Source organism: Eriocheir sinensis, chromosome 13, assembly GCF_024679095.1.
Source record: "Eriocheir sinensis breed Jianghai 21 chromosome 13, ASM2467909v1, whole genome shotgun sequence".
Lineage (NCBI taxonomy): Eukaryota > Metazoa > Arthropoda > Malacostraca > Decapoda > Varunidae > Eriocheir > Eriocheir sinensis.
The window spans coordinates 21,033,924-21,057,413 of record NC_066521.1 but is presented as its reverse complement, the minus strand read 5'-3'; the positions used below and the strand labels follow the sequence as shown (position 1 = coordinate 21,057,413).

The following is a 23,490-nucleotide window of genomic DNA, read 5'->3' as shown; positions in this document are numbered from 1 at the left end:
CAACATGAGAGAGAGGGAGAGAGTCATTCGCTATTCAAAAAGGGTCATGTTCTTCTCCAGTTCGGTTCCCAAGGCTTTCGTAAGAGTTGTGCAAGAACCCTACATGAGAGAGAGGGAGAGAGAGTCATTCGCTATTCAAAAAGGGTCATAATCTTACATTTCGGCACCCAAGGCTTTCGTAGGAGTCGTGGGCATTTCTATGGGTAGTTTTATGCTCCTGATGATAGTTTGACAAGGCTTCTATACCCTGAACGTGAATAAACACTCATGAAAACCCGATTAATCTCCATTTATCCGGCTAAGAGAAAGATAGAGTATCAAGACAGCCTTCACTCGAAATTGACCTCTCTTCTAGCCCCGAAATTGACCTCTCTTTTGGCCCCGAAATTGACCTCTCTTTTGGCCCCGAAACGGACCTCTCTTCTGGCCCCGAAACGGACCTCTCTTTTGCCCCCGAAATTGACCTCTCTTTTGGCCTCTCGTTCTCATTTCTTTCGTCGGAGCAGCGTCTGGCGAGCTCTCTTCGTTGCTCTTTTGTTTTTTTGCCTTTTAGCTGTCTCCCTTGCTATAAAAAAAAAGAGCAGGTGGAAATCGGGCAATAAGTAGGTCCAACAGGTGACAGGTGAAGGCTTCCGTCCCGCCGCGCCGCGAAAGACGTTGAGAAAATCCACTCGCGTATCGCTTTCCCCTTTCCTAATCTTTCTCTCGCGGGGTGAAGTAATATGCGTGACGCGCCGCCGCCTGTCAGCCACACACAGGGCGGGATGCAAATGGTCTGGGTCTTCCGTCGCCGCCGTCGCATTTTCCTTTTCACACTCTCTTTCTTTCTTTCTTTCCTTTTTTTCTGATTCATGAATATTCGGTGCTTCCTTTCTTCGCCCTGTCGCTTGATATCCCGCCCTTCCTTGGTGCTATTTATCATTTTCTTTTGTTACTTTCTTCTTCTTTTTTCTTTCCTTTTCTCTCTTTCTTTCTCTGTCTGTTATTCTTCCTTCTTCTTGAGTCTGTTCTTTCCTTTTGCGAGCTTCGTTTTCTCCGTTGTTCTTTCAGTATTTTTTTTTTAATATTCTTGTTTATCATTTTCTTTTCTTACTTTCGTCTCTTTCTTTCTCTTTCTGGTTCGTCGTTATTTTCGTCCTTTATGTCAGGTATCATCTCCTCCTTCTGTGAGTCTGTTCTTTCCTTTTACGAGTTTCATTTCCTCTTTCTTTGCGTTTTAGTTTTAGTTTTTTTTAATCTTCTTATTTATCATTTTTTCTTGTTACTTTTGTCTCTGTTTTTCTCTCTCTCTGGTTCCTCGTTATTTTCTCCTTTTATCGTACATATCATTTCCTCTTTGAGTCTGTTCCATTTTCTCGTTTTTCTTTCCATATTTTGTGTTTTTTTATTACTTTTCTTATCCACTCATTTTTTTTCCTCCTCTGCGTCCTTGAAATTAATGTACTTATCCTTCCTGCCTCTACTTCCTCGTCTGTCTCTCCTCCTCTTACTTCCCCTTCGCTACTGTCCTCATTTATCACTTGTTTTTCCTTACCTCCTCATCTTCCTCGGATATCTCTTCCCCTCCATTATTTTTTCACACCTCCGCTAATGTCTCCATAAATCATAACGTTTCCTTCGCTCATGTGCTCTCTTAGTACTTCTGAGGGTGCGTGCGTCGTCGCGCCCTCCTTTAAGCCTCTGTTCGATCCCCGGAAACACGAGGCGGCAGCTATTTGCGTCTTCATCAGCGTGGTGCACCGAGCAACCCAAGAGACCCGACCAGCCCGCCACCGGTAGCCAAAGCACTTGACTACACACCAAAGCCGCCTCGTCGCTTCGCCGCGTGTCTCGTCCGCTCATTAGGCATTACGTATTATTTTCCTCGACGGGTAATCAGCTTTAATGACGTTCAACACCCACGGAGTCACTAATGAGAAGCATCCTTCCAGAATAGCAGCAGCAGGAGCAGCAGAAGTCGTGGGGGCGGCGACCTCCAGGGGTTTATACACTTAATGCTGTCAACAGGGTCATGTTTTCTTCTAACCTTTTTTAGTGTTGAGCCAGTCTGAGGGTTTCCAGGTGGCGTGGGCGGCTGTCGGTGAGGCTTTACTTAAGGGGGCGTGGGGGTGGAGTGTCTCAGGCTAATGTCAGGGCGTGCCGCTCCCCCAGTCCCCCCAAAGATATCGCAGTTCGGCGCAGGGGAGCGAGTGGTGGCGGGTGAACGGTTGACTCTGACGTGTTCTGTGTCGCGGGGGGACGAGCCCCTGTCCCTGACGTGGCTGTGGGACGGCGACCCCCTCACCCCCGGCAGCGCCCACACCGAGGGTCTGTCCATCGCCAACGTGAACACCTTCAACTCCGTGCTGAGCATCGAGCGGGTGGGTCAGCACCACGCCGGGGACTACACGTGTGTGGCCACCAACGCCGCCGCCTCCACCCGCTCCACCTCCACCCTCACAGTCCACGGTACTCACCCTGCCCGGCACGCCTGCCTCCTCCCCCCTCCATATGTGTTATGACCAAGTTCTTAACTTTTGTGTTTTTATCTACCCCCTTTACAGTTCCCCCTCGTATTGAACCTTTTTCGTTCCAAGAGGGTTTGTCGGAAGGCATGCGAACTCGTGTGGTTTGTGGAGTGAATAAGGGTGATTCTCCCCTAAAACTGGAATGGTTCAAGGACGGGCGGTCCCTCTCCCTGGGGGGGCCGCCCAACATTCAGGTGAAGGTCATTGACCAGTACTCGAGTGTGCTGACCATGAGCTCGCTGACGGCGGCGCACTCGGGGCGCTACACCTGCCAGGCGCACAACCCGGCGGCAGCGGTGCGCTTCACGGCCTCCCTCAGCGTGCACGGTAAGGCTGTGGTGGCGGAGAGCCCCGCACCCCGCACCGCACCGCACCATAGCACTCACGTAGCCTAGGCCAGGTAACGTCACACGCTACGGTCAGCACCATAAGCACCCGTGTAGCCGCCTGGTCACTGAACGGCTGCTGTTCACTTCACTCGTCCAGTATCTCCCGCACGCCTCACCCCCCACTGCACGCCCCCTCCCTGCACGCCTCCCTGGTCCTGTGTCTGGCATGCCACGACCCACAGGTGCAGCTGCAGCCAGGACGCCCTCACCGATTGCTCGAGTTCGATCTGCTACTGGGCCGGCCTGCTCCTGGCCCGGCCTGCTAGGGGCTCGTCCTGCTTTACTCTCCCCGGCGGGCCCAGCACCGCCTCAGCACATGTACAGTAGTGACGCCACAGCTTCCACGTAGGACACCACAGGACACTCTAGCTTCTGTACATACTTGTTGCACACACAGCACACACTCAGCCCACGAGTCTGCTCTGGCTAGACCACGATAGATGTGCTCCCAGGCTCCCCACTCACGGCCTGTCCAGTAATTCGATGGAGAGATAACTGTCTACTCTATGTTCAATGTTCTACACTGAGTGGTAGTTTAGCCATGAGTTCCAAGTTAAATGTGTACATACACTTGTAGACATTCTTACATTGCAAAGCTTAGGTATGTAGATAGACAGCATAATATAGACGTACCTGAAAAATATATGTAAATGTTATTGTTTGTCACATAGCAAGCCAAGCGGCCCCACACATGACAGACTGACCCTCACCAAGCCACGCCCCCTGCCTCCAGACTCCCCCCCACACTACCCCGCACACCTACACAACACATACCAACTCCTCAACACCACCCTCCCACATCCTCCACACCATACATTCTCCCCAACAGACACCCCCAATAACCATCCCACCACTTACATTCTCCTCATCCTTAACCTCACAACACTTCCCTTCACTATATGCTTTCCAGAAACTGTAAAGCTGACATATTCTTTACGCATTCTTCACCCCTCATACTTCCCTCCCTTCCACAGGCATATACTGCACATATACCATACTTTTAAACACACTCTTCCTTCCCAACACACTCCGTCATTATTCAACATCCTTCCGCACATTCGTCTCAACCATTCAGACCACAACACACCCCAACATACTCCACAAACACTCCACTCATCCACCCACACCCATTCCCACACACAAACACTCCCGGCCGCCTGAGCTGCCCTTCCTCTCCCTCCTGACGAAGCTCTCCCTCCGCAGTGCCGCCGACGTGGGTGCTGGAGCCACGGAACTCCCGGGTGAGCCGCGGCCACGCCCTGGTGGTAGACTGCGTGGCCAGAGGACGTCCTGAGCCAGCCGTCCAGTGGAAGAAAAAAGTGGAGGGCGGCGTGAGGGGTGAGTGAAGGCTTCTCGCTAAGTTTACGTTCCTGGAGTGAGGCGAAACCGGGAAAAGAGCGTCGCATATCTTCAATAGAGGAAAGGTTTGCATACAGAATACGTGGAAAGGTATATTTAGCAGGTGAGTGGAAAGAGCAGGCAATATGCATGTGGAGTTAGCGATAGAGGATGAGTGGAGATGGTGGTGGAATAACAGGGAAAAGAGCGTCGCATATCTTCAATAGAGGAAAGGTTTGCATACAGAATACGTGGAAAGAGAGACAATATGCATGTGGAGTTAACGATAGTGGATGAGTGGAGATGTGGAGATGGTGGTGGAATAACAGCAAAAAGAACGTCGCATGTGTTCAGTGTGGAAATGTGGAAAGATAGAATTAGTGGATGTACTGGAAGGGGGAAGTAATTTATATATGGACAGGTAAAAATAGTAGACGAGTGGCAATGTAGGGATTATACACGACTAAGGTAAGCGTGAAGAGTAGGTGAGAAGATGCATGAAAAAACTTATATTGAGGTTGATGGACATTTTACATCAAGAAAGGAAAAGGGCAATGACTTCAGTACGTCTATAAAGAGGAAGAAGGGAGGAGGAACTAGGAAGGAACGGAAAAAAATGGTTCTCATATCCCGATTCTTGAGTTTGCATAGACAGAGGATGATGGACTTTTTACATCAAGAAAGGAAAAGGGCAATGACTTCACAACGTCTATAAAGAGGAAGAAGGGAGGAGGAACTAGGAAGGGACGGAAAAAAGTGTTCTCATATCCCGATTCTTGAGTTTGCATAGAGAAAGGATGATGGACATTTTACATCAAGAAAGGAAAAGGGCAATGACTTCACAACGTCTATAAAGAGGAAGAAGGGAGGAGGAACTAGGAAGGGGCGGAAAAAAAGTGTTCTCATATCCCGATTCTTGAGTTTGCATAGAGAGAGGATGATGGACTTTTTACATCAAGAAAGGAAAAGGGCAATGACCTCACTACGTCTATAAAGAGGAAGAAGGGAGGAGGAACTAGGAAGGGGCGGAAAAAAGTGTTCTCATATCCCGATTCTTGAGTTTGCATAGAGAGAGGATGATGGACTTTTTACATCAAGAAAGGAAAAGGGCAATGACTTCACTACGTCTATAAAGAGGAAGAAGAGACGAGGAACTAGGAAGGGACGGAAAAAAATGGTTCTCTCGTCCTTCTGATTCTTGAGTTTGCATAGAGAGAGGATGATGGACTTTTTACATCAAGAAAGGAAAAGGGCAATGACTTCACAACGTCTGTAAAGAGGAAGAAGGGACGGAAAAAAGTGTTCTCGTATCGCGATTCTTGAGTTTGCACAGAGATGATATACCCACGTCTGCATCCAACGAGTGTGTATGAGTGTGCCCGTAAAGAGTGACGGGCATCGTATTTCTCCCGACGATAGTGTTAGCATATCGTTCTTTACTGTCCCGTACCAAGTAACAGACAAACTAAACCAACTTCTCCATTCCCCTGCAACATTTTCACCCTCTCCTGTAGCTCTCCTCCATCTTGCTCTATTTTCTTTACTGGAGCAGCACCAAACGGACATATTTTTTGTTTTGTTATTATTTTCACCCTTTTAGCTGCTTCCTTTGCTGTAAAAAAGTTGTTATCCTCCTGAAGACGCGGCTGAGTGCACCAAACGGCATGTAACAGCTATTTCAATGCGTCCGTTCTCCTAGACAACCCTCCAGCCAATCCGCCAGCCAGCCACGCCATCAGGCAATCCCCTGAAGTAGCGCTGGGCCGGCTGATGGCTCTCTCGCCTCCGCCTCGCGTCAAAGGAGCAGCGCTGTTGGGTTTGCCTTCAGCGGACGTAACTTTGTATTAGTAGAGACCTTGATCTGCCTCTCGTGTGCATTCCCAGACGAGCAGCGGCGGCGTGTTGCTCTTTCCAGCGCCTCGTGAAGGGCCGTCGGGGCTGCTCCATCGGCTGCCTCGCTTCGCCTCGCCTCAAAGCGGGTTTAAGCTTCCTCTGTGTCGCTCCTCGCCGCCTCGGACGCTATCGACCAGGGATATGGGCTCACCTCCTCTCCCCTTCCCTGTAACTTCGTCTCCCGCTGGCCTGAGTTAATCCAAAGGAGATATTCTGTAGCCTGGGAGAGAGGGAGTGTATGTGTGTATGTGTATGTGTGTGTGCGTGTGTGTCTGGCTTAGCAGCGCCGGGAGCATGGCAGCTAAAAGTCTCTGGTCGTGCAAACTTCAACCTCCCTGACCCCGCGCGGCTGAGGAGATAAAGATTACGTTTTATCCCGGCTTGTGCGAGACTCCGGGTGTTTGCCAGCGAGTTAGTGAGTCAGGTAAGGCGGGGGTGAAGTGAGCAGCGGCGGGGGAGGCTTGGAGCGGCAATGCGTGTGTCAATACCCCGCCTGGAGCATATGTTTAGTCCTCCTCTTCCTCTCCCGGACCGGTTCCTTGGGGCTATCGGGTCTATCTTTCCCGTTCGTGGTAGTGGCGGAGGCTCCATTCATTCAGTCGGTCTTTTGAAGGGAGATTTGGAGCTGGGTTTAAGTCGTGTGTGTGTGTGTGTGTGTGTGTGTGTGTGCCGGTTTGTTTATCTCCCTTATCTAACTTCCTTTTTTATCCGTTTTTGTATACTTTCTTCTCATTTTTCCTTTTCCTTTACTTTCTTCTTTCATCTCTTCCTCTCCTTTTCTCACTTTCTCCTCTTTAATTCCCTTCTTTCTCCTTAGTTTGACACATTCCTCTTGTATCTATTCTATCCGCCTCTTGTGCACTTATCTTACATCTCTTCCTTTTCTTTCTTCCCTTCTCTCCTCTTGCCTCTTCTTCCCTAGTTTCATATCGAGACACTAAGAGCTCCATTGCTTCCTCCTTGTATGCCTCTCTCTTCATACCTCCCCTCTTCTTTAGTCTTCCCTCATCTCACCCATTCTCATATCAAGACTCCCCAAGTGACATCCATCGTTCCCTTCATCTCCCTCAGGCACCGAGACGTACCGCGGCGTGGAGCTCGTCACCCCACGCGCCGTCCAGCTCTTCAACGGCTCCCTCTACATCGCTAGGGCCGAGCCGAGCCATGCCGGGACCTACGTGTGTCGCGCCGAAAACTCCGTCACCCACCTCACCGCGCCCATCAAGATTGCCGTGAACTGTGAGTGTTGACGTGTGTTTGAGGGTCTTGAGTGGGAGTGAGTGGATGTGTTGCTGTGAGTGAATGAGTGTGTTGATTTAGGTGTTTCTTCAGTGTGTTGTTGTTAGTGCCTTGGTATTTACTCTGTTAAGTGGGCGTACGGACATTATTGAGGATTTTTGTTTGTTGGTTTAATTCCTTGAGTAAAATGTGAAGGTTGCATTATTTACCCAATGACTGTTACGCACTGCCACAAGACACAGACTAATGGCTTTTTTTTCTGTGCCTTTCTCTTCATTTCCTTTCTATTCTACATTATTGCTTTTCTTTTCAACATTTTTTTTGCTTAATCTTTCTCCTACTTCATTTCTCCTTCACACATTTCCCTTCTATTCATATCTTTACCCTTCCTTTCCTCCTTATATAATTCTTCTTCCAATCCTCTTCACTTCCTTTCTATTCTACATTATTGCTTTTCTTTTCAACATTTTTTTTGCTTACTCTTTCTCCTACTTCCGTCATTTCCCTTCACACATTTCCCTCTGCTCATATCTTTACCCTTCCTTTCCTCCTTATATAATTCTTCCTCTAACTTTTCTTTCATTTTTCCACGTTTTTCTTTCCATACCCTTATTCCTTTGTACCTTTTGGCATTCCTCTCTCTCTGTCTCTACCTCCCTCTCTCTCTCTCTCTCTCCTCTTCCTCCCGTGGTTTCTTCCTGCAGCGGCTCCCTACTTCAGCGGCGGCTCCTCTTCGGTGGACGTGCGCGCCGGGGAGTCGGTGGTCATGGAGTGTCGGGTGCGTGGAGACCCGCCCCTCACCGTCACCTGGTCCCTGCGCGGCGCCTCGCTACACCACTCCCCCAGGTAAGTTGTAAGGCACTGATGTATATGATTACATTCCTTCTTTTCTCTATTTTTTTCCTTCTAGTCCTCATTTTTTCCTGGCGTATAATCCTTCCTCTTCTCTCCTGTTCCCTCGTCCTCCTTTCGTTCTCTCATACCCAGCATCTTCATCCAAATGCTTTCCTCTCCCTCGGCCACAGATACTCGGAGAGCGTGTCCCCGGAGCGAGGCGGCGAGACGGTGGCCAAGCTGGACGTGAGTGCGGCGGTGCAGAGCGACGCCGGCGTGTACACCTGCACCGCCCACAACACCTACGGCAGGAACTCCCACACCATCAGGCTCAACGTGCACGGTGAGGAAGGAAAAGGAGGAGGAGGAGAAGGAGGAAGGGATAGACAGATGGAGAGATAAATGGAGAGAAAGAGAAAGGGAGTTGGTGTTTGTGTCTGTGTGGAATCTGTGTTATCAATGCATTATCCTCCCCCTGCAGAGCCTCCGTCAGCGCCTCGGGGCCTGCGCGTGGTGGCCGAGGGCTCCAGGGCCGTGCGTGTGTCCTGGACGCCGCCGGAGCCGCCGCCGTCGTCCTATGTGCTGCAGTTCCGGCGGTCGCTGGAGGGCTGGGACAAGGCGCGGGAGGTCACGGTGCAGGCGTCGGGCGTGGCGGCGGGTGTGGAGGTGTCGCCGCTGCTGCCCGCCACAGACTACGTGGTGCGGGTCGTGGCCACTAACCACTTGGGCAGGTCACCGCCCTCAGAGGACCTACAGCTCACCACCTCCGCCGAGAAGCCCAGCGCGCCACCCAGGGACCTGCGGGCCGAGGCCATGGGGCCGCGGGAGGTGCGGGTGTCGTGGCGGCCGCCGCCCCCTGACCGGGCACACGGCGCCATCCTTGGCTACTACCTCGGCTACACGCCCGTCACGCGGAAGGTTGGGTGAGTATGTGCGTGCGTGTGTGTGTGTGTGAGTGTGTGTGTGTGTGTGTGTGTGTGTGTGTGTGTGTGTATTAACTCTCGTTACAGCTGTTATTGGCTGCCTGAAGGCCTGGCACGCGGCCATAACAACAGTGTAAAACCATTTATCCCAAGCGGCACGTCTCCCCTTTCCCCCAGGGGCGGGAGTCCCCCGCAGTATAACTTCACGACTGTGGAGAGCTCGGAGGGCGGGCGTGGCGGCGTGGAGAGCGAGGGCGTGTGGACGGTGAGCGTGGAGGGGCTGCAGCCGCACACGGACTACCATGTGGTGGTGCAGGCCTTCAACACGGAGGGCGCCGGGCCGCTCAGCCCGCCCGCGGCCGTCACCACCAGGGAGGACGGTGAGTGTCGGGGCAGCCGTCCCTCGTCGGTCATGTTCACACTGTAGCCTTAGTATTGGCCGAGGCTTCATCTTCATTACCTAAGAGTGTTGTGTTCCGCCCCGCAGCCCCAGGAGGACCCCCCAAGGACCTCCACTGTAACGGCCTTTCGTGGGACCAAGTGCAGATCAACTGGAACTCGCCTGACGCCCACCTGCACCACGGCACGCTGCGAGGCTACAAGTAAGCACGGAAGGCGGTGAGCGGGTGGGGGCGCAGATGAGGGGCGGGGGCGGGTGACGGGGATCAAGTGAGGGGGGCGGGGGCACGTGATGGTCTGGGGGCGAGGGGCAAGTGAGAGGCGGAGGACAGGTGAGTGAGGTTATGTGTCAGGTACAGTTGTAGGACTCATTGCGCAGGTAAATGTAGGCCGGCACAGGTGTTCAATTTGGTGTCCAGGTGAATGGCCGTGCAGGTGTAAGGGTCGGAGCACAGGTAAAGGACGGTACACATACAGGTAAGGGAGCAGGTGTGGGGGTCACGGTATACAGGGGGAGGGAGGGAAGGCGGCTGTCCATCGCTCCCTCCCACACGCCGCCACAGCCACCGCCACACAGCCATTCACGCCGCCGCCCCTGTGGTGGTGGCGGCGTCGGCAAGCCCTCGTCAGTCGGGATTAACAGGACACAAGATGAATTAATTCTCTTTAACCGTATTTGTACGGACGAGAGCGTAATTTGCCGGCCATTTCATTAAAACCTGCAGCAACTCCCCTAATTACGTGTACTCATTTCCATTTTGTCGCGTTTTTTTCCGCGGTCCGACTGTGAGCGTCTAAAAATGAAAATGTATGTGCGGCGCCGCTGACGGACGTTCACATCAGCATTTTCGTGAAGCGTTGGATTTCGCAACTAATAATGATCCGACGCCGGTGACACCTGGCAGGTAGACGGGGGGGAGAGAAGGGGAGAGCAGGAAAGGGAAGGGAGCAGGACAGACACAGGGAGAGAGGGAGAGGAGAGAGAGAGAAGTTGAACGAAATGGAGCGGAAGAGGAACAGGAATAGTGAAATGTGAAGGGGGAAAAAGTAGGAACGGAAACTCGCATTGGATGTCGTGTTCTTCCAGTTTAATATTTAGCGTGTATATTATTTTTACGTTAAACTAAGAACATAAAGAAAGATAGATAGATAGATGGACAGATACATAGACAGACAGGTAAACAGATACATAGAGAAAGAGATACAGATATAGATTATGCATACTAAAAGTTCAGTATATGAGCGTGGTACAAGAGCTGAAGCAGATAGAAAGATAGACAGATAGAAAGATACATTGAAAAAGAAATGCAGATACAGATATAGATATTACATACTAAAACTTTACAATATGAGATGGTACAAGAACTGAAGGAGATAGATAGATAGACAGATAAAAAGATAGCTAAATTGAGAAAGAAATACAGTTACAGATATAGATATTACATACTAAAACTTTACAATATGATCATGGTACAAGGGCTGCAGGAGGAGGCGAGGAGTAGCGTGTAAAGTATAGGATCTGCAATAGGAAGCCGAGGCGGGAAAAAAAGTCAAAGCAAGCGCGAATATTGAAAACCGAAATAGAACAGAACGAGACGGATCAGCGGGGCGGGGCGCGGCTTAAGCAGACCTCGCAAAGATTTGATTTATTTTACTGGGAACGGAAAGGAAACGGGACTTGAGATTCTATGTTTAGCGGCGAAACTTGACACCGTGGTAATGACTGTGACTTAGTGAACGTGTGTTTGTGTGTTTGTGAGTCTTGTTCTTTTATTTTTCAAGTCATAATTTAGTGTCATACCAATTACCGTCATTTATTTTTCCTATTCCATCATTTGAACCTAATTTCATCAATCACATCACTTCAACATTTCATTCGTCTCTTTCTCTATTTGTCTATCTATCTATTTCTCTATCTCTCCACCGTTCTATTTCACATTATTTTTCATTATTCCATCACTTGCATACCTAATTTCACCAAGCACTTCATTTCATCAACACATTTATCTATCTCTATCTCTCCCTTTCTATCTATCTATTCATCTATCTATCTATCTATCTATTCCTATCTCTCTTCCCCGTCCCATTCTATCGTGACCCATTTCCCTTTGTCAATATTCCATTCCACGTATCTAATTTCACCAAGCATCTCATTTCAGTAACTCGTCTCTCTTTATCTCTTTCTATTTATTTCCCTGCATCTCTTTCCCATGACGCTCTATTTCACTTTGTCAATATTCCTTCTCATCGGCTCGCCTCACTCCGTCGCTCGTCCGTCGCTCAAACACCGAGACCCGAGCCAAAGTCCCGCCCGTGGCCTCTCTTTGATGCCGCTCAGACGCCGACGCCGTAACTTCGCCGCTGATCTGCTCGGCCGGAGGTACAAGAGCCGCGCGATGGTCATTCCGAAGGCCATAAAAGTTTCCTCATTAAATTTAGTCCGAGGCTGTTGCGGGGAAACGCTCTGGCGGTGGTGCGGCGGTCACGTCGTCCCCAACTCTGTGTTCTCTTTCCTCTCTCCGCCTGCGTTGTTTCCGTTGTTTGTTGTCCGTCGAGGGGGTGGGGGACGTGATGGGTTGAGGGGGGCAGGGGTGGTGGTGGTTGTGGCGGATGAAAGGTATGGAGATTCATTCGCCACAGCATTTTTTTTCTTTTTCATGTAATCTTTTTCGAGTCTGAATCTCTTCTGGGAATTATATTGGCTGAGTCACCAACAGACAGACACACTAGGGAGTCATAACAGCCTCTCACGCTGCCTCTTTATGCTGCCTCTTTAAGTTTCATGAGGGACCAACAGAGTGACGTCCCTCCCGCAGGCTGGAGTACGAACGCTGGGACGGCTGGAGTGAGACCTCGCACAAGACACAGACACGGACGCAGACGGAGGTGCTGCAGGGGCTGGAGGCCGCCACCAACTACAGCGTGCGGGTGCGGGCCTTCACGGGTGCGGGCGAAGGGCCGTGGTCCGCGGCCGTGCTCTGCACCACGGAGGAGGACGGTAGGTGGTGGGTGAGAGGAGGGGGCAGTGGGGTGCGATGGATCGGGAAAGAGGGATCCGTGACAGCATGCCGCACGGGCCCTGAAGGCAACGCTGAAGGATTTTGATACAGTTCCAGGGCGGCCCGTGGGCGTGAGGGGCGTGGTGTCAGGCGCCGGGGCCTTCATTGTGTCCTGGGCACCCCCTCCCAGGCCCGGCGGCCGCATCGTGTCCTACACCGTCAAGTGGCGTGTGGTGGAGACGCGGATCGGCGGCGGCCACGGGCGGGAGGGAACCACCACGGTGGCAGGCACAGTCACGTGGGTGCAGGTGAGGCAGCCAGGGACCATGGCGGTGCAATACTAGGCCATAACTTGTATGGAAACCTGTTGTCTGCTCTTACCAGGAACAAAGTGTAATAATGAAGCTTATGGTACCCCGTGGTTGTCCTCTTCCTCACCCTGGCCTTCACGCCTCCCCGGCAGGTGGACAACGTGCTGGGCAGCCTGGTGGAGGTGGAGGTGGTGGCAGCGACGCGGGTCGGGGAGGGTCCGCCCGGCACCGCCCGCGTCACGCTCACCAACACGGTGGCGGCGGCCATCTACTCCACCGGCTCCAGCATCAGGGCTGAGCGTGGGCGGGACGTGACGCTGTCGTGTGGCCACGTGGGGCAGCCCAGACCACACCTGGAGTGGACGTACCAGGGGCGCCAGGTGAACGGCGAGGGCCGCCTGGTGAAGGGTGACGGCGGCCTGGTGGTGCAGGAGGCACAGCGGCAGGACTCCGGCAACTACACGTGCACCGTCACCAACAAGCACGGCTACGACCAGATCACGTACTCCCTCACGGTGCTCGGTGAGTCCTGCGATGCTGTGTACCCCACCAGAGTGACGCAGTGCCATGACACATGTGCCACCCTCACACACACGCCATTACCGCTGCTCCGTCACCGCCTCTCTCTCTCCCCTGCAGTACCGCCATCCGCCCCGCTGGTGCTGGCGTCCTCGTCCTCGGAGCGGAGCGTCAAGGTGCAGTGGAAGCAGGGCGACACCGGCGGCGCCCCCATCACGGGCTACACGCTCTACTTCCGCAAGGACCACGGCGCCTGGACGCAGCTCAACGTGCACCGTCACGCCCACGACCACGTGCTAGAGGTGGGTGGACACACACACACACACGCACACACACACACACACTCCTCTTCCCGCAAACACACACACTCCTCTTCTCGCAAACACACACATAATTATCTCCCACATGAGGATGATGCACACTGGTCGTTCCTCTTCCATAAAGTTATTTGCAAACTCATAATCTGTGGGAAGGCAGGTAATTAGGGCCATTTTTTCACCGTGGTCCGAGTTGGCTGGTTGGATGGCTGGGTGGCTGAGTGGCTGGGTGGCTGGTGGCTGACGGGTTGGCTGGTGCTTTTTCCTCCGCCTGGTCAACCCCTCTCTCTGCCTCTCCCGCCCACTCCGTCTCTTTACCCACACTCCGCCTTTGAGGTTCGGGAGGAGAGTCGGCTTTCAGCTTTCTTTATAAATAATGCACTTTGATGTTTCCTTCACGTGATATCTAGAACGGATGAGTAGGCGACGAGGGCCGGGAGGAGGAGAAGGATGAAGAGGAGGAAGAAGAGGAGAAAATGAGAGAGGGCGGAAAGGAAGGAGAGGAAGCGAATGAAAGGGACAAGTTGCTGAAATTCACTCACTTTCTCTCTCTTTCTCTCCCTGTCCATCTCCCTCTCTCTCACTCCCTCGTATCGGCTATTAATACGCCCCAAGTTAGGAGTGTCTTATGAAGGAGTTGATGAATGAAGGAAGGCGAGGGAAGGGAAGAGAGAGAGAGGAAAGAGAGAAGGAAGATACAAGAGAGATGAGAAGAGGATGCTGGTACGAGAGAGAGAGAGAGAGAGAGAGAGAGAGAGAGAGAGAGAGAGAGAGAGAGAGTGTACAAAGGAGAATGAGGACTGAAGGAGAAGGTGAAGAAGATACGTTGGGGTTTAAGCGAAGAAAGTTTGAGGAATGGGGTGAGGTTAGAGAGAGAGAGAGAGAGAGAGAGAGAGAGAGAGAGAGAGAGAGAGAGAGAGAGAGAGAGAGAGAGAGAAGGTATCGAATGAAGTAAAGATAAGAAAAGAAAAACAAAGATATTAAGTGAATATTTGCGTAGAGCAAAAAAAATATGATTATGAACTGAAAACAAAAAAAATAATGGAAATAGAAAAAAAATAGTAGAGGCAAACTTTTAAAAGAGAGCATGAAGATAAAAAAAAAATGAAGACAGGGATGAACAAATATAAAAAGTAAACAGAAAATAACAAAAAAAATATAAAAATGGGACAAATAGAGGAAAAAAACATACTTAGAGATAACGGATAAACATTAGAATTAGAAAAAAAACAGGATATATAGACTAAAAAAAACACTTACCCCCCAAAATGTGATCTGGATAGGGCCACAAACAGTCGGTAAATTGAACACGTCAGCGGGTGATGGATGAGCGAAGGGCGGATGATCGAAAGTGACGGCGCGGAAAGGGAGAAAAAAATATGGGGAGGAAAAATATCAGCGAGGAAAAAAATATGGATGTGATTGGCAAAACTTGAACGTGTATTAAACGTGAGGAAATATATGGGAAAGTGTGCCCCGTGTGTGTGTGTGTGTGAGAGAGAGAGAGAGAGAGAGAGAGAGAGAGAGCGCAACACAACACAACACAACACACCTGCAACACACCTGAACCGAGCGAGCAGACAGGTATAGTAAATAAGATGCAGGTGTGGAACGAAAGGGAATATTCTGAAATAAGTTAACGGACCTTTCCTCTCCCCGTTTTACCTCCGCGGGCCTCCATTCCTTGCCGTTCCCTCCTTTCCTCCTCCTCCTCTTTCCTCCTCTTCTTCCTCCTCTTCCTCCTCCTCTTGGCCCACTTTTCCTCGCCGCCCCTCCTCTCTCCTGCTTTTTACGACGGCGAGTGTTTCATGCGAACGTAATGACTGTGTACACGCCTGGAAAAGATGCCCCGTCGAGAGAGAGAGAGAGAGAGAGAGAGAGAGAGAGAGAGAGAGAGAATCACGAAACTCCATTCAGATCAGTGTCTCGTACTCGCTATATGAGAGGTTCCACATGCAACGATAGATATATAATAGATAGATAAATAGATAGATAGATAGATAAGTAGATAGATAGAGAGAGAGAAATTCCTCATAAACTTACCTAACTCCTAATTACATACCCATTAATTAACCTCTTCATCTCTTTAATAACCAAAAACACACACACGTACACGCATACACAACAACTCACGTACACACACCAACCTAACGTACACACACAGGACCTGGAGTGTGGTTCTCGCTACCATGTCTACGTGGTCGCACACAACACCGTCGGTTCGAGCCCCGCCAGCACGACAGCCGTGGTGAGGACGCTGGGGGGCGCTCCGCAGCCTCCCCCGTCCCTGCAGTTCCTGACGCCCAACTCGTCCAGCGTGACCGTGTTCCCGCGGGCGTGGGTGGCGCGCGGCTGCCCCATCACCCACATGGTGCTGGAGTACAGGCAGGACGAGGATCCACACTGGGTGCAAGGTGGGTGAGGAGTAGAGGTGGATGAGTGTGTGAGATGGGAAAGTGGGTGGTGTGAAAGAGTAGATGTATGGGTGGATTGTGGAGTGGAAGAGTGGTGCTGGAGTACAGACATGCCTTGTCTATCTATCTTATCTATCTGTCTATCTATCCAGCTCTATCTCTCTCTATTTCTATCTACTTATTTTTTTCTCTCTCTCACGCTCGCTGGGTGGATGGATGATAGAAAAGTGGATGTAATAGTATGTGGATCGGTGTAAAAATGGATGAAAGTGTATGAGGATGATATAGTATGCCTTGTCTATCAATCTTATCAATCTCTCTATCTATCCAGCTCTCTTTCTATCTATCTATCTATTTTTTTCTCTCTTCCACGCTCGCTCTCGTTCTGTGCGCCATAATTTAATGAAACTCACAACATATTTACCAACTTCTCGTCTCGCTTGGCTGCCTTGCACGGGGAGGCGGCAGCTCAGGCGACACCTCCACTTTGCCTTTTCCAATTACCTGTGTTTTTTATTGCGTCTAGTAGTTTTATTATTGAGGACTGGGTTGAGAGGTTGTTGTTGTTATTTTTTTGGTTTGTTGTTGTTGTTTTGTTTCACTCGTGTTTTGTTTTGGTTGAAGTTTGTGTCTCTTACTAGTGTGGTTCCTGTTTTTTTCTGTTTTTTTTTGTACATTTTTTTATTTATTTCCTCTTTTTTTTTCTTCATCTTCTTATTCTGTTATCTCTCTTCAGCGTGTTTTCTTCTTCTTCTTCTTCTTCTTCTTCTTCTTCTTCTTTTTTTTCTTCGTCAGCGTCGTTAGATATCCTCCTCCCTTTCTCTTCTCTTTCGTTTTCATATTTTTTTCTTTGTCTTCTCTTTCTTTCTTTTCTTCTTCTTCTTCGTTCTCGTTATCAAATTTCTTCTTTTCTTTCCCTCTCCCTCTTATTTTTCTTATTTTTCTTCGTTCTCTTTATCATATTTCTTCCCTTTCCTCCCATTCCTCCACCTCTTCTCCTTCCACCACACATCCACCTCTCCTCAGCAGTGTCCAGTGGAGGCCCCAAGGCGCGGCGGGTGGAGGTGGGTGGACTCCTCCCCTCCACACACTATACTCTGAGGGTGACGGCCGTGTCGAGTGCAGGCTCCACCACCCACGCCTACTCCTTCACCACGCTCACCTTGACTGGAGGTAAGGAGGGGGACTGAGGGGAAAGAGGAGGGGAAGGTGTTTAGGAAGGTATGGGGGAGTGATTATTGGGGACAAGGAAGAGGGATGGTAAAGGAGGTTTGGGAAGTAAGGAGGGAAAGAAAAGGGGTTAGGAGGTAAGGGAATGGGTGTAATGGGTGTTAATGGAGGGGTAAGGAGGAAAGGAGAGGAAGGAAGGTGTGTGTAGAGATAAGGATATGGGTGTTATGAGGAGTGATATGGAGGAAGAATTGGTATGCAGAGGTATAGATGGAGATAAGGTGATTATGAGGAGGGAAAGTGGAGGGAAAAGAGTGATTATGTGGGTGGTATGGGTGGAACTGTATTGAAGTGGTTTTGAAGTGGGTGTTTCAGTGGTATCGATGGGGGAAGGGGAAGGAAAGGGCGGGATCGAGGTGGAAGGAGGAGAAGGTTTCGTATTAAAGGTAAGAAGGTAAGGAAGAGGACGTGGGAGATGGTGTTGTGTGTGTAGGTATCTCTCTCTCTCTCTCTCTCTCTCTCTCTCTCTCTCTCTCTCTCTCTCTCTCTCTCTCTCTCTCTCTCGATCTTACTAATAAAATGCGTGTAAACAAAGAAGGGAACTCGAGCCTGTCAGAGATGCATATTGATTGTTCCAGGAGAGAGAGAGAGAGAGAGAGAGAGAGAGAGAGAGACAGAGAGAAATACACCTGCCTTACCTGTATTCTCTGTATTCTCCTCACCACCTGTCTTGTTTCCCATCACCTTTATCTCGTTCCCATCATTTACTCACCTATTCTTACCCTTCTTCTCTCCTTCTACTTCTCCCTATCCCCTTTCTCTTCCTTCTCTCTCCATCACTTGTTTCTTCCCATCATCTTCTTCTCTTCCTCTTCTTGTCTCTGCCTTTCTTTATCTATGTCATCCTTCTCTTCCTAAACCTATTCCCATCACCTTCCTCTTCCCATCACCTGTATCTTCCCATCACCTTTATCTTCCCATCACCTTTATCTTCCCATCACCTTCCTCTTCCCATCACCTGTATCTTCTCATAACCTTATCTTCCCTTCACCTTTCTCCACCCATCACCCGTTCCCTTCGTCCCTCAGAGGTGCCGCCGGCGTGGAAGGGCAAGCCAACACCTCAGTGGCTTTCCGTCAGGGTACTGCTGCCTCTCCTGTCCTCTGTGGTGGCCCTGGCTTCCTCCCTCGCCCTCGTCTGCTACTGCGTCAGGAAGAGTAAGTACACACACGCGCACAGACGCACGCATACACACACACACACACACACATGTTTTTTGGCCACAGTTCTATCGGCGGTAATTATATTTTAGTTTACCCTGTCTACAAAAATAGCGAAGGGAATGGGTACTCTGTAATTACTCTTTCGTGCTGCGTGTGTGGGTGTGGGTGTGGGTGTGTGTGCGTGTGTGTGCAGCCTCCCCCGCACTCAATCAAAGCTCACTCACAAAGCCTCCCTCATTAAGTACTCATAGTCAATGGTTTAATAATTTCTCTTGTAGTATTTCAACAAAGGTAAATATTTTCTCTGCGCTCAGGTACATGATATTATTAGTTTGTTTTGGTATGTCAACGTTTTCATTGTTTATTTATTATTTTATTTATTAACCTGTTGGCGGAGTGAGAGTGAACCTTCATGTATCTGAATGTGAAGAAAAAGAGGATAGATAGATAGATAGATAAAGGGAGAGAGAAAGAAGTAAAAGAAAAGAAGAAAGGTGACAATAGATGTGAGTGTTTGGAACCAGAGAGAGAGAGGAGTCATGGGAAGAGAGAGAAAGATGATCAAGCGTTCCTCTTTTCGTTCTTTTTTCGTTCTTTTCGTTCTCTCATGAAGGAAGAAAATACCATGGGAGGACGAGGCCAAGTGTAGGTAAACTGTAGGTCCTCAGATACACTTACACCCTCACCTTTACACCTCAACACCTTTCTCCTGCAGGGGGCCGCGAGAGTGACGGGGAGAGCGGCGTGGACGGGTCGGGGAGGGGCGCGAACACGGCTGCAAGGGACAACAAGCACAACCTGGCGCAGCGGGAGCAGTACTACGCCACCATCAGAAAGGCGGCGCCCAGGGATCAGCAGAGCGACCTCATCCCAGGTGCGTACAGGTGACCCCGCGCCCAGGTGACCCCAATTAGTGCTCAGGTAACCCCAATTTTTGCCCAGGTAACCCCAATTTGTGCCCAGGTAACCATATTAGTGCCCAGCTGACCCCAATTAGTGTCCAGGTAACCAAATTAGTGCCCAGGTGACCCCATTTAGTGCCCAGGTGACCCAATTAGTGCCCAGGTGACCCCAATTAGTGCCCAGATGAGCCCAATTAGTTCCCAGGTGACCCCAATTAGTGCTTTCCCTTCCTCTGGCGTCGCTATTTCACCTTGAGTTCCGCCGTGACAGGAGTTCATGTTCCCCAGTGTTTGTGTTTGTGTGCTTGTGTGTTCGTGTGGCCATCCCTTCAGGAGCTACGTCAGGAAAGGGCTATGTGTTTTTTTTAGTAAAGGAAGCACTTCAAGGGCAAAAACAAGAACATAACAGCCCGCTAAGCACTACCCTGGTGATTGATGTGTGGTGTTTGCTCTGTAGTGTTTGTTCTGAGCCACACGACGCGCGCTCCTCTTCCAAACACACACCTCCCAGACTAAGATGTGGCCGCTCCCTCCCCTCACAGAGAACGCTGAGGACATCTACCCCTACGCCACGTTCCAGCTCCCCGACCCGGCGCCCCCAGATCCAAACCACATCCCCATGTACCCGATTTACCAGACCCGCACAGAGAAGGTCCGTATTTATGCTTTTCTTGAGTTGGGTTTGTGTTTTCCTTGTGTTACTTTACCTGTGTGTGTGTTCTGTCCCTCCCACCCACCTGTTACCTGTTGTTGTTCCTTACCTCGCCGCCCCTTGATCCCCTCTCTGATCCCTCGCCAGGTGTACGCGCCCCAGGTAAGTTTTTTTTAATAATTGTTAGAGTTAAGGTTAATGTGTTATGTTTGGTTAAGCTGAAGAGTGGTGGAGGTAAGTAGTGATGGTGGTGGTGGTGGTGGTAGTAGTAGTTGTGGTGGTGGTGGTGGTGGTGGTTTATGGTGCTACACATTATAGTAATAGTTTTTCAGATGCCTTTAGTAATAGAGGGCGGTGTGGATGGAGGTTTTGGAGGTAAAGGCGGTCTTTTATCAGAAACCTGGAGGTAGATTCGGTGCTCATGGTGTAAATGGTGGTGTTTTATCATGGCTGGTGAAGGCAGTTTTATGAAGACTTTAAAGGCATTTTTATGGTGAAGATAGTGGTTAATGGGAGTGGAGGAGGTAGAGTAATGACTTTGATAGTGAAGGTAGTGGTGGTGAAGGTGGTGGCATTGGTGGTGTTGGTGACCTTACTCCCCCACCCCCGCCCACACGGCAGCCTAGGAGCCGGGGCATCCTCAAGGTCGGGGCCGGGGCCGGGGCGGGGCGAGGCGGCGCAGGTATTGTCCATTGAAGTCATCAGTGTCCCGGCGGAGCCATTTAGCGGTAACGAGAGCCGCGCCGGGGCCATCGAACATTCAGGCAGCATTAATGGCCGCCATCGCTCACCACCCCGGGCCCCCGCTACCCTCCTGGCCCGCCGCCCCCCGCCGACCCGCCATGGCCAGACCTGGGTGCCCCGCGGCGAGAGAAAAAGAGTGAGGGATGCGAGGCGCCGCCGGGCTGGCTAGCATTAGTGTGTGAATCAAGGCTGAATGGCGCCCGTTTAGCGGCCGCCGCGTCCCTCATGAGCGGTGACAGCCCGGGCCGGGAAGTGGCGCGGTAAGACGCGTCGCGCCGCCCTTTGTGCCGCCGCTCGGCCGTCACTTTGGGTCCGCGCGTCGGGTTTATTTGTGCGCGTTTTAACAGCTGACTTCTCGATGAATAATTTGGTTCAGCGTCCATCAGACAGCTAAATGAAAAATGGGATTAGCATACGATTCAACTATGACCATTTGCATATTTGTCACGCATGCCGGAACATCACTTGGCGGGCGTGGGCGGCGGGCGTGGGCCGCTTGGGACGCTGACATATACTACCTAACGTGACCTAATAGGCACACAATGAAGGTCACCTGGACTGGGGAACGAATAACAAAGCGTGTCACGGTGCCTCGACATTCCTGCCTCACCCCGTCACCCAACGCGGCCCGGCTCGTTCATATTAAAGGGAACTTAATGTTTAGTGCGCCGAGGGACCTTCATCGACGGGCGGCGTAACAGTCACACATCAAACAGTAATTGCATTTGTTGTGACGCAGCGGCTTGCGATTCACGATTATTTACGTATTGCAATATTGTAGCGCATCTCTGCCCAAAGCTTCACGTGCATCGCTTTGAGGGTTGGTAAAGAGCAGTTAATGAACACCAAAGGACTCGTAGTATGGAAAATGGCTCGCATGAAAATCAGCCTTTGCCACACTCAGGCTCAGGGTAAAACAACAACAACAACAACAACAACAACAACAATAACAACAACAACAACAACAACAGCAACAACAACAACAACAACAACAACAACAACAACAACAACAACAACAACAACAACAACAACAACAACGCGTTTCAGTCTTGTTTACATCACGAAGCGGCGGAAGAAGAGAGGAAAGAAAAAAAAGAGAAAGGAAGAAAAGAGAAAATAAAACGAACTGGCGATAGCGTAGTTTTGCGTTCTCTTCAGTGTCTGTGTGTGTGTGTGTGTGTGTGTGTGTGTGTGTGTGTGTGTGTGTGTGTGTGTGTGTGTGTGTGTTTGTGCGTGTCTGCAGTGCCTCACCTCGCCTCTTTCCCCGGCACCGTCACTCCTGATAAGACGTGGCATTCGATTCTGCATTCCGGTGACAGTTTATATTCGCGCGCCCTTGAAACGAACTATATTTGGCGGCGGGAAAATTAGTTGTCGGGGGAACCATCTCGCCCTAAAGGAGAGGCAGACAGGCAGGAAGAGAGCAGGTGCAAGCAGGTGGTGGTGGTGGTGGTGGTGACGGTGGTGTAAATGAGAGGAGGAACGTGTGTCATTACTTTCAACCACCACTCGAAAAAGTTAACCGGAAAAAAATATATAAAAGAAAAAGTATATCTGTGTACAAACTTTGCTAACTGTCTGTCTCACGCGTCTTCTTCAAGCTTGAGAGAGGAAGAAAAAATGTAGAGAAACTTTGATATGAAGAAATTGTTTGGTGGTTCTCTCCTTGTTTCTCTTTTTTTTTTTTCTTCGTTTGATGTGTTGCTTTTGTTTACTCTATTATTTAAATTTACTTTCTCTTTCTTTCTTCCTCCCCTTCTTTCTCAATTCATTTATTCACTTATTCCTTCCTCAGACACTTTTTCTCATCATATCCTTTTCATTGTTCTTATTCACTCGTTTTTCCTTCTCACTTTTCATCGTCTTCCTTCTTTTCTTCATTCTTCATTCACTGTTGCCTGTCACTAGTTCTCTGTCCCTTCCCTTCTTTCTCAAGCCTTTTCTTCACTTCTTCCTTCCCCAAACACTTTTTCTCATCATATCCTTTTCATTGTTTTTATTCACTCGTTCTTCCTTCTCACTCTTCATCGTCTTCCTTCTTCTCTCTATTCTTCATTCACTGTTGTTTCATTCTCTACTTCATTCTCTGTCCCTTCCTTCTTATCACTTTCCGTTTTCCTTGTTTCCATTTACTTTATTTTCACTCTTCCTTCTCACTCTCCAAACCATTCATTCGTATCACTCCCTTTTCATTGATTTCCTTCACTATCCTTTCACACTCTCCTCTCACTGTCCTTCATTCTCCTCACTGTCCACTCTCCTTCACTCTCATCACTCTGTTTCCACCATTTTCCCTCACTGTTCTCACTCGCCATCCCTTCCACCGTTCCTCTTACTCTCCTGTTCCTCTCTATCCCTCCTATGTCTGTGTTGCCCTCCTTGTCCACTCTCCTGATGGTCTTAATCTAGTTCTCTTCATCCCCCTGGCTTCCTGAGGCTTGATTGCTCCCACCCACTGAAGCTGGAACGCCCTGGCCACGCCCTTCACCCCTGTCACACCTCTGCCTCACCCTGACACTCACTCTACCTCCTATGTCCACTGTATGCCTCTCTCTCTCGCTCCCTCCCTTCCGCCCGTGTTCCCTGTTCGGCTTTCAAATGGTGTCCCCGATTTTTCTCTCATTTTTGGGTGATTTCATGGTAAGCTGGGTCTTATGAGGGTCTGTTTTGGGTGTTTGATTGGGTGTGGTTATTGCGGTGGATGTGTGGGGGTCATG

At 50.1% G+C, this 23,490-nt stretch overlaps 1 protein-coding gene across 7 annotated transcripts in view; it reads left to right on the top strand.

The window, feature by feature from the left end:
• The window catches only part of LOC126998180 (cell adhesion molecule Dscam2-like), a 240,236-nt gene that overhangs the window by 202,286 nt on the left and 14,460 nt on the right, over positions 1-23,490 (top strand). For 4 of the 7 annotated variants that reach the window (XM_050859628.1, XM_050859623.1, XM_050859627.1 and 1 more), the window contains exons 14-30: positions 2,152-2,448; positions 4,100-4,234; positions 7,199-7,366; positions 8,071-8,212; positions 8,392-8,543; positions 8,682-9,123; positions 9,301-9,503; positions 9,611-9,725; positions 12,339-12,520; positions 12,633-12,829; positions 12,985-13,354; positions 13,472-13,653; positions 15,833-16,082; positions 17,109-17,255; positions 18,341-18,469; positions 19,191-19,349; positions 19,920-20,029. In XM_050859628.1, the coding sequence (XP_050715585.1) occupies positions 2,152-2,448; positions 4,100-4,234; positions 7,199-7,366; positions 8,071-8,212; positions 8,392-8,543; positions 8,682-9,123; positions 9,301-9,503; positions 9,611-9,725; positions 12,339-12,520; positions 12,633-12,829; positions 12,985-13,354; positions 13,472-13,653; positions 15,833-16,082; positions 17,109-17,255; positions 18,341-18,469; positions 19,191-19,349; positions 19,920-20,029 (3,380 nt within the window). Of the gene's footprint in view, positions 1-2,151; positions 2,449-2,543; positions 2,835-4,099; positions 4,235-7,198; positions 7,367-8,070; positions 8,213-8,391; positions 8,544-8,681; positions 9,124-9,300; positions 9,504-9,610; positions 9,726-12,338; positions 12,521-12,632; positions 12,830-12,984; positions 13,355-13,471; positions 13,654-15,832; positions 16,083-17,108; positions 17,256-18,340; positions 18,470-19,190; positions 19,350-19,919; positions 20,030-23,490 lie in introns of all 7 variants that reach the window. The other 3 variants (XM_050859625.1, XM_050859626.1, XM_050859624.1) reach the window with 3 other exon arrangements.